The sequence below is a fragment of the Carettochelys insculpta genome, chromosome 2 (assembly GCF_033958435.1).
Source record: "Carettochelys insculpta isolate YL-2023 chromosome 2, ASM3395843v1, whole genome shotgun sequence".
In the NCBI taxonomy this organism is placed as follows: Eukaryota; Metazoa; Chordata; order Testudines; family Carettochelyidae; genus Carettochelys; species Carettochelys insculpta.
The window spans coordinates 281,232,309-281,244,601 of record NC_134138.1 but is presented as its reverse complement, the minus strand read 5'-3'; the positions used below and the strand labels follow the sequence as shown (position 1 = coordinate 281,244,601).

Below are 12,293 nucleotides of genomic sequence, written 5' to 3'. Positions count from 1 at the left end.
TTGCCTACCATGTCTGCATTTTTTACTACACAGCGGGACGGTTTGTTCCTGTGCCTTCAGTGAGGCTTCTTTAAAATACGTCCAGTTCTCCTGAATTCTTTTCCCCTTCATCTTCATTTCCCAAGGGATCCTGATCATCAGTTATCTCAGGGAGTCCACGTCTACTCTGCTGAAATCAAGGGTCTGTATGTTACTGCTCACCTTTCTCACTTCTGTCAAGATCCTGAAATCTACCATTTCATGGTCGCTGCAGCCCAGGTTGCCTCCCACTTCTGTTTCTCCCACTAGTTCTTCCCTGTGTATGAACAGCAGGTCAAGCTGCCCACGGCCTCTGGTCAATACCTTCAGCACTTGTGCTAAGAAGTTATCTCCAACACTCTCCAGAAACTTCCTGGACTGTCTGTGTGCTGCTGTATTGGTCTCACAACAAATATCCAGATGATTTAGAAGCTTCTCTTAGTTGCCTGAAGAAATCCTCATCTGCATCATCTCCCTAATCTGGCGGCCTATAGCAGACACCACTACAACATCACCTCTGTTGTTTCTGCCCAGTATATCTACCAGCCCCAAATACTGTGCTGGGGGGAGGGCACGTGAGGTGTCTAATGAAAGCTGATGATGCCCTGAATCTGTGTGTGCTACTCACATGTCTGTGCCACGTCTGTAGGTGAAGTTACAGGTTTCAGCTCTGTAGCTGTGTTAGAAATGTTTAGTGCTGAACTTTGCAATAGGAGGTGTGAAATCAGCCCCAGCCAGGTCACTGGGCTACACAATGGAAGCCAGGTGCTCAGCCAGCCACATCCACATCTCAGAAATATGGGACTTACCAGGGAATGCAGCCCGCTGGGCAGGTGACCTGGGCTGAGCAAAGGAACGGAAATGGGATGCCCAGGTATAGGCTGACCGGCCATGTAAATGTCTGGGGCCTGCTGGCAAAACCTGCGACCAATGACATTTGGCCACAGCGGCTCACCTGAGTCAGGTGGGGCAGACCCTCAAGGGCCTATGGAAGAAGAAAGGGCTTTGTCCCTGCACACAAGAGAGAACCATGAGGTGGACCTAGCAGCATCCATCTTGGAGAGAGACGTCCGTTGTCCCTGTTACAAGGGTCCATATCCCAGCACGCTGACCCCAGCGGGCCTGACCTGCATTTCTCCAGTAACTAAAGCCATGTAACCTGAAATGGACTTTCAGAGACTTTCAAGAATCAACAGATAACATCGCTGGCTGCATCAGCAGCTGCAATTCATTATGTAAAGAATCGCTTTAACAATTCTTCTCTCTCACCCTGTTCTTTTCATTAATAAACCCTTAGATATTTAGATCTGAAGGATTTAGGCTTTGATGTGCTGTTTTGGGTAAGATCCAGGTATAGACTAAGCAGGGGTGGTGGCTGGACCCTTTGGGGCCTTGAAAAGTCTGTGTGCAGTTGGTGAAACAGGTTTAAGAACTTCTCACCTGAAGTTGGGGGTTGCTGGCCTGGGCTGGTGCAGCAGCTGGGCAGTCTGTGGTTTCCCTGTGTGGCTCTGGCTGGCCAGGGGGCTGGCAGAGGTGCTTTTGGGGCGGGTTGGATTTGCCTCAGTGAGACGGAAATCCCAGCCTGGGCTCTGAGCAGGCCAGATTTTAAGCCAAATTACCCTGGATTGACTTCTCGAGCAGTGCCCGGAAACCCTGTCCTAGTGCACCTGGGTCCCACTCACCTTGTGTCCCCACCAGCACCATGGGCACCTCGGCCGTGCTGCGGTAGCTGCAGAGCCGCAGGTAGTAGTTGTAGACGGTCTGGAAGCTGATTTCATCCTCCAGGCTGAAGACAAACACCACAGCATCCACCCAGGCAGCAAACTACAGGAGACAGAAACCATCACCATCTGACAGCAGCCCCAGAGCGCTGGGGTCAGTGCCCATTGCCAGAGAGAGCCACCCTGCTGTGCCCCGTCCCACGCCCTGAAACCCTGCGCCTGCCCCACTGAGCCCCCCCGGGAGCTCTGCAGCCCTGTGCCTGCCCCACTGAACCCGCCCCGCTCTCTGCAGCCCTGCGCCTGCCCCGCTGAGCCCCCCCGCCCTCTGCAGCCCAGCACCTGCCCCACTGAACCCCCCCCACCCTCTGCAGTCCTGTGCCTGCCCCACTGAGAGCCCCCCCCGCGCTGTGCAGCCACGCGCCTGCCCCACTGAACCCGCCCCACTCTCTGCAGCCCTGCGCCTGCCCCACTGAGCCCCCCCGCCCTCTGCAGCCCGGCACCTGCCCCACTGAACCCCCCCCGCCCTCTGCAGCCCGGCACCTGCCCCACTGAACACCCCACGCCCTCTGCAGCCCGGCACCTGCCCCACTGAACACCCCACGCCCTCTGCAGCCCGGCACCTGCCCCACTGAACAACCCCCGCCCTCTGCAGTCCGGCACCTGCCCCACTGAACACCCCCCGCCCTCTGCAGCCCGGCACCTGCCCCACTGAACAACCCCCGCCCTGTGCACCCCTGCGCCTGCCCCATTGAACCCACCCCCCTCTCTGCAGCCCTGCGCCTGCCCACTGAGCCCCCCGCTCTCTGCAGTCCTGCACCTGCCCCACTGAGCCCCCCTGTGCTATGCAGCCCTGCGCCTGTCCCACTGAGCCCCCTGCTCTCTGCAGCCCTGCACCTGCCCCACTGAGCCCCCCTGTGCTATGCAGCCCTGCGCCTGCCCCACTGAGCTCCCTGCTCTCTGCAGCTCTGCACCTGCCCCACTGAGCCCCCCTGTGCTATGCAGCCCTGCGCCTGCCCCACTGAGCTCCCTGCTCTCTGCAGCCCTGTGCCTGTCCCACTGAGCCCCCCTGTGCTATGCAGCCCTGCGCCTGCCCCACTGAGCTCCCTGCTCTCTGCAGCCCTGTGCCTGTCCCACTGAGCCCCCCCGACTCTCTGCAGCCCTGTGCCTGTCCCACTGAGCTCCCCGGAGCTCTGCAGCCCTGCGCCTGCCCCACTGAGCCCCCCCGACTCTCTGCAGCCCTGTGCCTGTCCCACTGAGCTCCCCGGAGCTCTGCAGCCCTGCGCCTGCCCCACTGAGCCCCCCCGACTCTCTGCAGCCCTGTGCCTGCCCCACTGAGCTCCCCGGAGCTCTGCAGCCCTGCGCCTGTCCCACTGAGCCCTCTGCTCTCTGCAGTCCTGGCCTGCTGGTGCCAGTCTGAGGCAGTGGGGTCAGCACTGACGGAGGGGAGCAGCCCCCTGCTCGGCCCCAGCCCCGTTCCTGTCCCCTGGAAGCATTTCCCAGTCTCCCACCTCAGCCTATCACACTTGGGAGATCTAAGTCCGACGTCTCCGGTCTCCGCCCTGCCCAGGGTTCCTGGGAGACAGGCTTGGTGTGGTGGGGGGGGCTCTTACCTGGAGCTCGGGGGGGCCCCCTTCATCTCGGATCAGCAGCAGGTAACTCTGACCGTCCACCACAATCTCCTTCTTAAACCGGCCCCCTGGGGACAAGGCAAAGCCATGCACTGAGCCAGGGCACACCTGGCCACAGGCAACAGGCGTCCGAGGCTGGCCCTGCCCAGAGGGAAGGCTAGCTGAGGGCAGAGCCCATCCTGCCCTCCCGGACCTCAGCAGGGGGCCTGGCCTTACCTTCTGGGGACTCCTCCTGCACATAGGTGCCAGTCAGGTAGCGGTGCACCAAGGCCGACTTGCCGCTCGACAGGTTCCCCACAATGCCCTGCAACACAGAGGTGCGTGACCGTGCCTGCCCCAGTGGTCACGTCCGCAGAGCGCATGGCCCACGGACCCCAGGCAAGCACAGCAGCCTGGCCAGCGTCCTACTGGCGGGACAGAAAACGCCCCGAGCGCCCAGCGTGGAGCCCACAGCTGCGTGTGGAGCACAGAGTGCCCGACCCTCGGTGGATGTGGAGAGCAGGGGCTGGGATTCCGCTGCTCGAGGGGGCAGGGGAGCGCAGGGGCTGGGATTCTGCTGCTCGAGGGGGCAGGGGAGCGCAGGGGCTGGGATTCTGCTGCTCGAGGGGGGCAGGGGAGCGCAGGGGCTGGGATTCTGCTGCTCGAGGGGGGCAGGGGAGCGCAGGGGCTGGGATTCTGCTGCTCGAGGGGGGCTGGGGAGCGCAGGGGCTGGGATTCTGCTGCTCGAGAGGGGCAGGGGAGCGCGGGGGCAGGGATTCTGCTGCTCGAGGGGGGCGGGGAGGGCTGGGATTCTGCTGCTCGAGGGGGGCGGGGAGGGCTGGGATTCTGCTGCTCGAGGGGGCAGGGGAGCGCAGGGGCTGGGATTCTGCTGCTCGAGGGGGGCTGGGGAGCGCAGGGGCTGGGATTCTGCTGCTCGAGAGGGGCAGGGGAGCGCAGGGGCTGGGATTCTGCTGCTCGAGGGGGGCTGGGGAGCGCAGGGGCTGGGATTCTGCTGCTCGAGGGGGGCTGGGGAGCGCAGGGGCTGGGATTCTGCTGCTCGAGGGGGGCTGGGGAGCGCAGGGGCTGGGATTCTGCTGCTCGAGGGGGCAGGGGAGCGCAGGGGCTGGGATTCTGCTGCTTGAGGGGAGCAGGGGAGCGCAGGGGCTGGGATTCTGCTGCTCGAGGGGGCTGGGGAGCGCAGGGGCTGGGATTCTGCTGCTCGAGGGGGGCTGGGGAGCGCAGGGGCTGGGATTCTGCTGCTCGAGGGGGCAGGGGAGCGCAGGGGCTGGGATTCTGCTGCTCGAGAGGGGCTGGGGAGCGCAGGGGCTGGGATTCTGCTGCTCGAGGGGGGCAGGGGAGCGCAGGGGCTGGGATTCTGCTGCTCGAGGGGGCAGGGGAGCGCAGGGGCTGGGATTCTGCTGCTCGAGGGGGGCTGGGGAGCGCAGGGGCTGGGATTCTGCTGCTCGAGGGGGGCTGGGGAGCGCAGGGGCTGGGATTCTGCTGCTCGAGGGGGGCTGGGGAGCGCAGGGGCTGGGATTCTGCTGCTCGAGGGGGGCAGGGGAGCGCAGGGGCTGGGATTCTGCTGCTCGAGGGGGGCAGGGGAGCGCAGGGGCTGGGATTCTGCTGCTCGAGGGGGCAGGGGAGCGCAGGGGCTGGGATTCTGCTGCTCGAGGGGGGCTGGGGAGCGCAGGGGCTGGGATTCTGCTGCTCGAGAGGGCAGGGGAGCGCAGGGGCTGGGATTCTGCTGCTCGAGGGGGGCTGGGGAGCGCAGGGGCTGGGATTCTGCTGCTCGAGGGGGGCTGGGGAGCGCAGGGGCTGGGATTCTGCTGCTCGAGGGGGGCTGGGGAGCGCAGGGGCTGGGATTCTGCTGCTCGAGGGGGCAGGGGAGCGCAGGGGCTGGGATTCTGCTGCTCGAGGGGGCAGGGGAGCGCAGGGGCTAGGATTCTGCTGCTCGAGGGGGGCTGGGGAGCACAGGGGCTGGGATTCTGCTGCTCGAGGGGGGCTGGGGAGCGCGGGGGCTGGGATTCTGCTGCTCGAGGGGGGCTGGGGAGCGCGGGGGCTGGGATTCTGCTGCTCGAGGGGGGCTGGGGAGCGCTCTCCTGTAACATCGCAGAGGGGAGGACAGCTCTGGCCACTGGCACAGCCCTCACCCCGCCTGGCCACCTGCCCTCGAGGTCTCCTGCTCTGACAGGCGCTAGCAAGGCCCAGTAAGGTCCTGATGCACAGGCGGGGGCCAGCGTTCCCCGGACGCTGGTGCAGTGCCGCCTGGGGGGTCAGCAGAGGGCCCACAGCCGGGTTCGGTCACGACCGGTGGCGCACACTCACGCAGGCCGGGGCGCGCACGGATGCAACGAATCCCCACAAAAGGCGAGCGGGAAGCGTGGGAGAGAGCCACTCCCTACTGCCAGCCAACGAGCTGCCGCCCCTGGCCAGGGCACCAGACACACAGCCCCCGAGGCGGAGAAATCCTCCAGCTGCAGGATCGGCCACAGCTGCCACCCGGGAGCCCTGCACGGGGGTCGGTCACCTGTGAGGAGAGCACAGCTCTCCACGAAGCGCTGCCGGTGCGGCCCAGCCTGACACGACCCAGGCTAAGCCACCCCTTCCCGCTGCTCAGGACGCTGGCAAACATCAACAGACTGGGCCGAGAGCCGCCATCTCAGTGCCCACGTCCCCCATGACAACACGTTAACTGACAGGCCGAGAGCCGCCACCTCGGTGCCCACGTCTGACTGGCGCCCACGGCCCCCTGACAACACGTTAACTGACAGGCCGAGAGCCGCCACCTCGGTGCCCACGGCCGACTGGCGCCCACGGCCCCCTGACAACACGTTAACTGACAAGCCGAGAGCCGCCATCTCAGTGCCCACGTCCGACTGGTGCCCACGGCCCCCTGACAACACGTTAACTGACAGGCCGAGAGCCGCCATCTCAGTGCCCACGTCCCCCATGACAACACGTTAACTGACAGGTCGAGAGCCGCCACCTCGGTGCCCACGATCGACTGGCGCCCACGGCCCCCTGACAACACGTTAACTGACAAGCCGAGAGCCGCCATCTCGGTGCCCACGTCTGACTGGCGCCCACGGCCCCCCGACAACACGTTAACTGACAGGCCGAGAGCCGCCATCTCAGTGCCCACGTCCCCCATGACAACACGTTAACTGACAGGCCGAGAACCGCCACCTCGGTGCCCATGGCCGACTGGCGCCCACGGCCCCCTGACAACACGTTAACTGACAGGCCGGTAGCCGCCACCTTGGTGCCCATGGCCCCCTGACAACACGTTAACTGACAGGCCGAGAGCCGCCACCTCGGTGCCCACATCCCCCCTGACAATACGTTAACTGACAGGCCGAGAGCCGCCACCTCGGTGCCCACGGCCGACAGGCGCCCACGGCCCCCTGACAACACGTTAACTGACAGGCCGAGAGCCGCCAACTCGGTGCCCACGTCCCCCGTAACAACACGTTAACTGACAGGCCGAGAGCCGCCACCTCGGTGCCCACGGCCGACTAGCGCCCACGGCCCCCTGACAACACGTTAACTGACCGGCCGAGAGCCGCCACCTCGGTGCCCACGGCCGACTGGCGCCCACGGGCCCCTGACAACACGTTAACTGACAGGCCGAGAGCCGCCAACTCGGTGCCCACGTCCCCCGTAACAACACGTTAACTGACAGGCCGAGAGCCGCCACCTCGGTGCCCACGGCCGACTAGCGCCCACGGCCCCCTGACAACACGTTAACTGACCGGCCGAGAGCTGCCACCTCGGTGCCCACGGCCGACTGGCGCCCACGGGCCCCTGACAACACGTTAACTGACAGGCCGAGAGCTGCCACATCGATGCCCACGGCCGACTGGCGCCCACGGCCCCCTGACAACACATTATCTGACAGGCCGAGAGCCGCCACCTCGGTGCCCACGTCCCCCATGACTACATGTTAACTGACAGGCCGAGAGCCGCCACCTCGGTGCCCACGTCTGACTGGCGCCCAAGGCCCCCGTGACAACACGTTAACTGACAGGCCGAGAGCCGCCACCTCGGTGCCCACATCCGACTGGCGCCCATGGCCCCCTGACTACACATTAACTGACAGGCCGAGAGCCGCCACCTCGGTGCCCACGGCCCCCTGACAACATGTTTACTGACATGCCGAGAGCCGCCACCTCGGTGCCCACGGCCGACTGGCGCCCACGACCCCCTGACAACACCTTAACTGACAGGCCGAGAGCCGCCACCTCAGTGCCCACGTCCGACTGGTGTCCACGGCCCCCTGACAACACGTTTACTGACAGGCCGAGAGCCACCACCTCGGTGCCCACGTCCCCCATGACTACATGTTAACTGACAGGCCGAGAGCCGCCACCTCGGTGCCCACGTCTGACTGGCGCCCAAGGCCCCCGTGACAACACGTTAACTGACAGGCCGAGAGCCGCCACCTCGGTGCCCACGATCGACTGGCGCCCACGGCCCCCTGACAACACGTTATCTGACAGGCCGAGAGCCACCACCTCGGTGCCCACAGCCAACTGGCGCCCACGGCCCCTTGACAACACGTTAACTGACAGGCCGAGAGCCGCCACCTCGGTGCCCACGTCCGACTGGCGCCCATGGCCCCCTGACTACACATTAACTGACAGGCCGAGAGCCGCCACCTCGGTGCCCACGGCCCCCTGACAACATGTTAACTGACAGGCCGAGAGCCGCCACCTCGGTGCCCACGTCCGACTGGCGCCCACGGCCCCCTGACAACACGTTTACTGACATGCCGAGAGCCGCCACCTCGGTGCCCACGGCCGACTGGCGCCCACGACCCCCTGACAACACCTTAACTGACAGGCCGAGAGCCGCCACCTCAGTGCCCACGTCCGACTGGCGTCCACGGCCCCCTGACAACACGTTTACTGACATGCCGAGAGCCGCCACCTCGGTGCCCATGGCCGACTGGCGCCCACGGCCCCCTGACAACACGTTAACTGACAGGCCGGGAGCCGCCACCTTGGTGCCCATGGCCCCCTGACAACACGTTAACTGACAGGCCGAGAGCCGCCACCTCGGTGCCCACATCCCCCCTGACAATACGTTAACTGACAGGCCGAGAGCCGCCACCTCGGTGCCCACGGCCGACAGGCGCCCACGGCCCCCTGACAACACGTTAACTGACAGGCCGAGAGCCGCCAACTCGGTGCCCACGTCCCCCGTAACAACACGTTAACTGACAGGCCGAGAGCCGCCACCTCGGTGCCCACGGCCGACTAGCGCCCACGGCCCCCTGACAACACGTTAACTGACCGGCCGAGAGCTGCCACCTCGGTGCCCACGGCCGACTGGCGCCCACGGGCCCCTGACAACACGTTAACTGACAGGCCGAGAGCTGCCACATCGATGCCCACGGCCGACTGGCGCCCACGGCCCCCTGACAACACATTATCTGACAGGCCGAGAGCCGCCACCTCGGTGCCCACGTCCCCCATGACTACATGTTAACTGACAGGCCGAGAGCCGCCACCTCGGTGCCCACGTCTGACTGGCGCCCAAGGCCCCCGTGACAACACGTTAACTGACAGGCCGAGAGCCGCCACCTCGGTGCCCACATCCGACTGGCGCCCATGGCCCCCTGACTACACATTAACTGACAGGCCGAGAGCCGCCACCTCGGTGCCCACGGCCCCCTGACAACATGTTTACTGACATGCCGAGAGCCGCCACCTCGGTGCCCACGGCCGACTGGCGCCCACGACCCCCTGACAACACCTTAACTGACAGGCCGAGAGCCGCCACCTCAGTGCCCACGTCCGACTGGTGTCCACGGCCCCCTGACAACACGTTTACTGACAGGCCGAGAGCCACCACCTCGGTGCCCACGTCCCCCATGACTACATGTTAACTGACAGGCCGAGAGCCGCCACCTCGGTGCCCACGTCTGACTGGCGCCCAAGGCCCCCGTGACAACACGTTAACTGACAGGCCGAGAGCCGCCACCTCGGTGCCCACGATCGACTGGCGCCCACGGCCCCCTGACAACACGTTATCTGACAGGCCGAGAGCCACCACCTCGGTGCCCACAGCCAACTGGCGCCCACGGCCCCTTGACAACACGTTAACTGACAGGCCGAGAGCCGCCACCTCGGTGCCCACGTCCGACTGGCGCCCATGGCCCCCTGACTACACATTAACTGACAGGCCGAGAGCCGCCACCTCGGTGCCCACGGCCCCCTGACAACATGTTAACTGACAGGCCGAGAGCCGCCACCTCGGTGCCCACGTCCGACTGGCGCCCACGGCCCCCTGACAACACGTTTACTGACATGCCGAGAGCCGCCACCTCGGTGCCCACGGCCGACTGGCGCCCACGACCCCCTGACAACACCTTAACTGACAGGCCGAGAGCCGCCACCTCAGTGCCCACGTCCGACTGGCGTCCACGGCCCCCTGACAACACGTTTACTGACATGCCGAGAGCCGCCACCTCGGTGCCCACGTCCCCCATAACTACAAGTTAACTGACAAGCCGAGAGCCGCCACCTCGGTGCCCACATCCGTCTGGCGCCCACGGCCCCCATGACTACAAGTTAACTGACAGGCCGAGAGCCGCCACTTCGGTGCCGACGGCCGACTGGCGCCCACGGCCCCCCTCACAACACGTTAACTGACAGGCCGAGAGCCACCACCTCGGTGCCCATGGCTGACTAGCGCCCATGGCCCCCTGACAACACGTTAACTGACAGGCCGAGAGCCGCCACCTCGGTGCCCACGTCCGACTGGCGCCCACGGCCCCCTGACAACACGTTTACTGACATGCCGAGAGCCGCCACCTCGGTGCCCACGGCCGACTGGCGCCCACGACCCCCTGACAACACCTTAACTGACAGGCCGAGAGCCGCCACCTCAGTGCCCACGTCCGACTGGCGTCCACGGCCCCCTGACAACACGTTTACTGACATGCCGAGAGCCACCACCTCGGTGCCCACGTCCCCCATAACTACAAGTTAACTGACAAGCCGAGAGCCGCCACCTCGGTGCCCACATCCGTCTGGCGCCCACGGCCCCCATGACTACAAGTTAACTGACAGGCCGAGAGCCGCCACTTCGGTGCCGACGGCCGACTGGCGCCCACGGCCCCCCTCACAACACGTTAACTGACAGGCCGAGAGCCACCACCTCGGTGCCCATGGCTGACTAGCGCCCATGGCCCCCTGACAACACGTTAACTGACAGGCCGAGAGCCGCCACCTCGGTGCCCACGTCCGACTGGCGCCCAAGGCCCCCTAACAACACGTTAACTGACAGGCCAAGAGCCGCCACCTCGGTGCCCACGGCCCCCGTGACAACACGTTAACTGACAGGACAAGAGCCGCCATGTTGGTGCCCATGTCCGACTGGCGCCCACGGCCCCCATGACAACACGTTAACTGACAGGCCGAGAGCCGCCATCTCAGTGCCCACGTCCCCCATAACTACAAGTTAACTGACAGGCCGAGAGCCGCCAACTCGGTGCCCACGTCCCCCGTAACAACACGTTAACTGACAGGCCGAGAGCCGCCACCTCGGTGCCCACGGCCGACTAGCGCCCACGGCCCCCTGACAACACGTTAACTGACCGGCCGAGAGCTGCCACCTCGGTGCCCACGGCCGACTGGCGCCCACGGGCCCCTGACAACACGTTAACTGACAGGCCGAGAGCTGCCACATCGATGCCCACGGCCGACTGGCGCCCACGGCCCCCTGACAACACATTATCTGACAGGCCGAGAGCCGCCACCTCGGTGCCCACGTCCCCCATGACTACATGTTAACTGACAGGCCGAGAGCCGCCACCTCGGTGCCCACGTCTGACTGGCGCCCAAGGCCCCCGTGACAACACGTTAACTGACAGGCCGAGAGCCGCCACCTCGGTGCCCACATCCGACTGGCGCCCATGGCCCCCTGACTACACATTAACTGACAGGCCGAGAGCCGCCACCTCGGTGCCCACGGCCCCCTGACAACATGTTTACTGACATGCCGAGAGCCGCCACCTCGGTGCCCACGGCCGACTGGCGCCCACGACCCCCTGACAACACCTTAACTGACAGGCCGAGAGCCGCCACCTCAGTGCCCACGTCCGACTGGTGTCCACGGCCCCCTGACAACACGTTTACTGACAGGCCGAGAGCCACCACCTCGGTGCCCACGTCCCCCATGACTACATGTTAACTGACAGGCCGAGAGCCGCCACCTCGGTGCCCACGTCTGACTGGCGCCCAAGGCCCCCGTGACAACACGTTAACTGACAGGCCGAGAGCCGCCACCTCGGTGCCCACGATCGACTGGCGCCCACGGCCCCCTGACAACACGTTATCTGACAGGCCGAGAGCCACCACCTCGGTGCCCACAGCCAACTGGCGCCCACGGCCCCTTGACAACACGTTAACTGACAGGCCGAGAGCCGCCACCTCGGTGCCCACGTCCGACTGGCGCCCATGGCCCCCTGACTACACATTAACTGACAGGCCGAGAGCCGCCACCTCGGTGCCCACGGCCCCCTGACAACATGTTAACTGACAGGCCGAGAGCCGCCACCTCGGTGCCCACGTCCGACTGGCGCCCACGGCCCCCTGACAACACGTTTACTGACATGCCGAGAGCCGCCACCTCGGTGCCCACGGCCGACTGGCGCCCACGACCCCCTGACAACACCTTAACTGACAGGCCGAGAGCCGCCACCTCAGTGCCCACGTCCGACTGGCGTCCACGGCCCCCTGACAACACGTTTACTGACATGCCGAGAGCCGCCACCTCGGTGCCCATGGCCGACTGGCGCCCACGGCCCCCTGACAACACGTTAACTGACAGGCCGGGAGCCGCCACCTTGGTGCCCATGGCCCCCTGACAACACGTTAACTGACAGGCCGAGAGCCGCCACCTCGGTGCCCACATCCCCCCTGACAATACGTTAACTGAC

At 65.4% G+C, this 12,293-nt stretch overlaps 1 protein-coding gene across 2 annotated transcripts in view; it reads right to left on the bottom strand.

Annotated features, from left to right (window-relative positions):
- Positions 1-12,293, bottom strand: part of AGAP3 (ArfGAP with GTPase domain, ankyrin repeat and PH domain 3) — a 300,607-nt gene that overhangs the window by 168,966 nt on the left and 119,348 nt on the right. For both annotated transcript variants that reach the window (XM_074985396.1, XM_074985397.1), the window contains exons 3-5: positions 3,584-3,671; positions 3,350-3,435; positions 1,701-1,842 (exon numbers count right to left, since the gene is read on the bottom strand). In XM_074985396.1, coding sequence (XP_074841497.1) covers positions 1,701-1,842; positions 3,350-3,435; positions 3,584-3,671 — 316 coding nt within the window. The remainder of the gene's footprint in view (positions 1-1,700; positions 1,843-3,349; positions 3,436-3,583; positions 3,672-12,293) is intronic.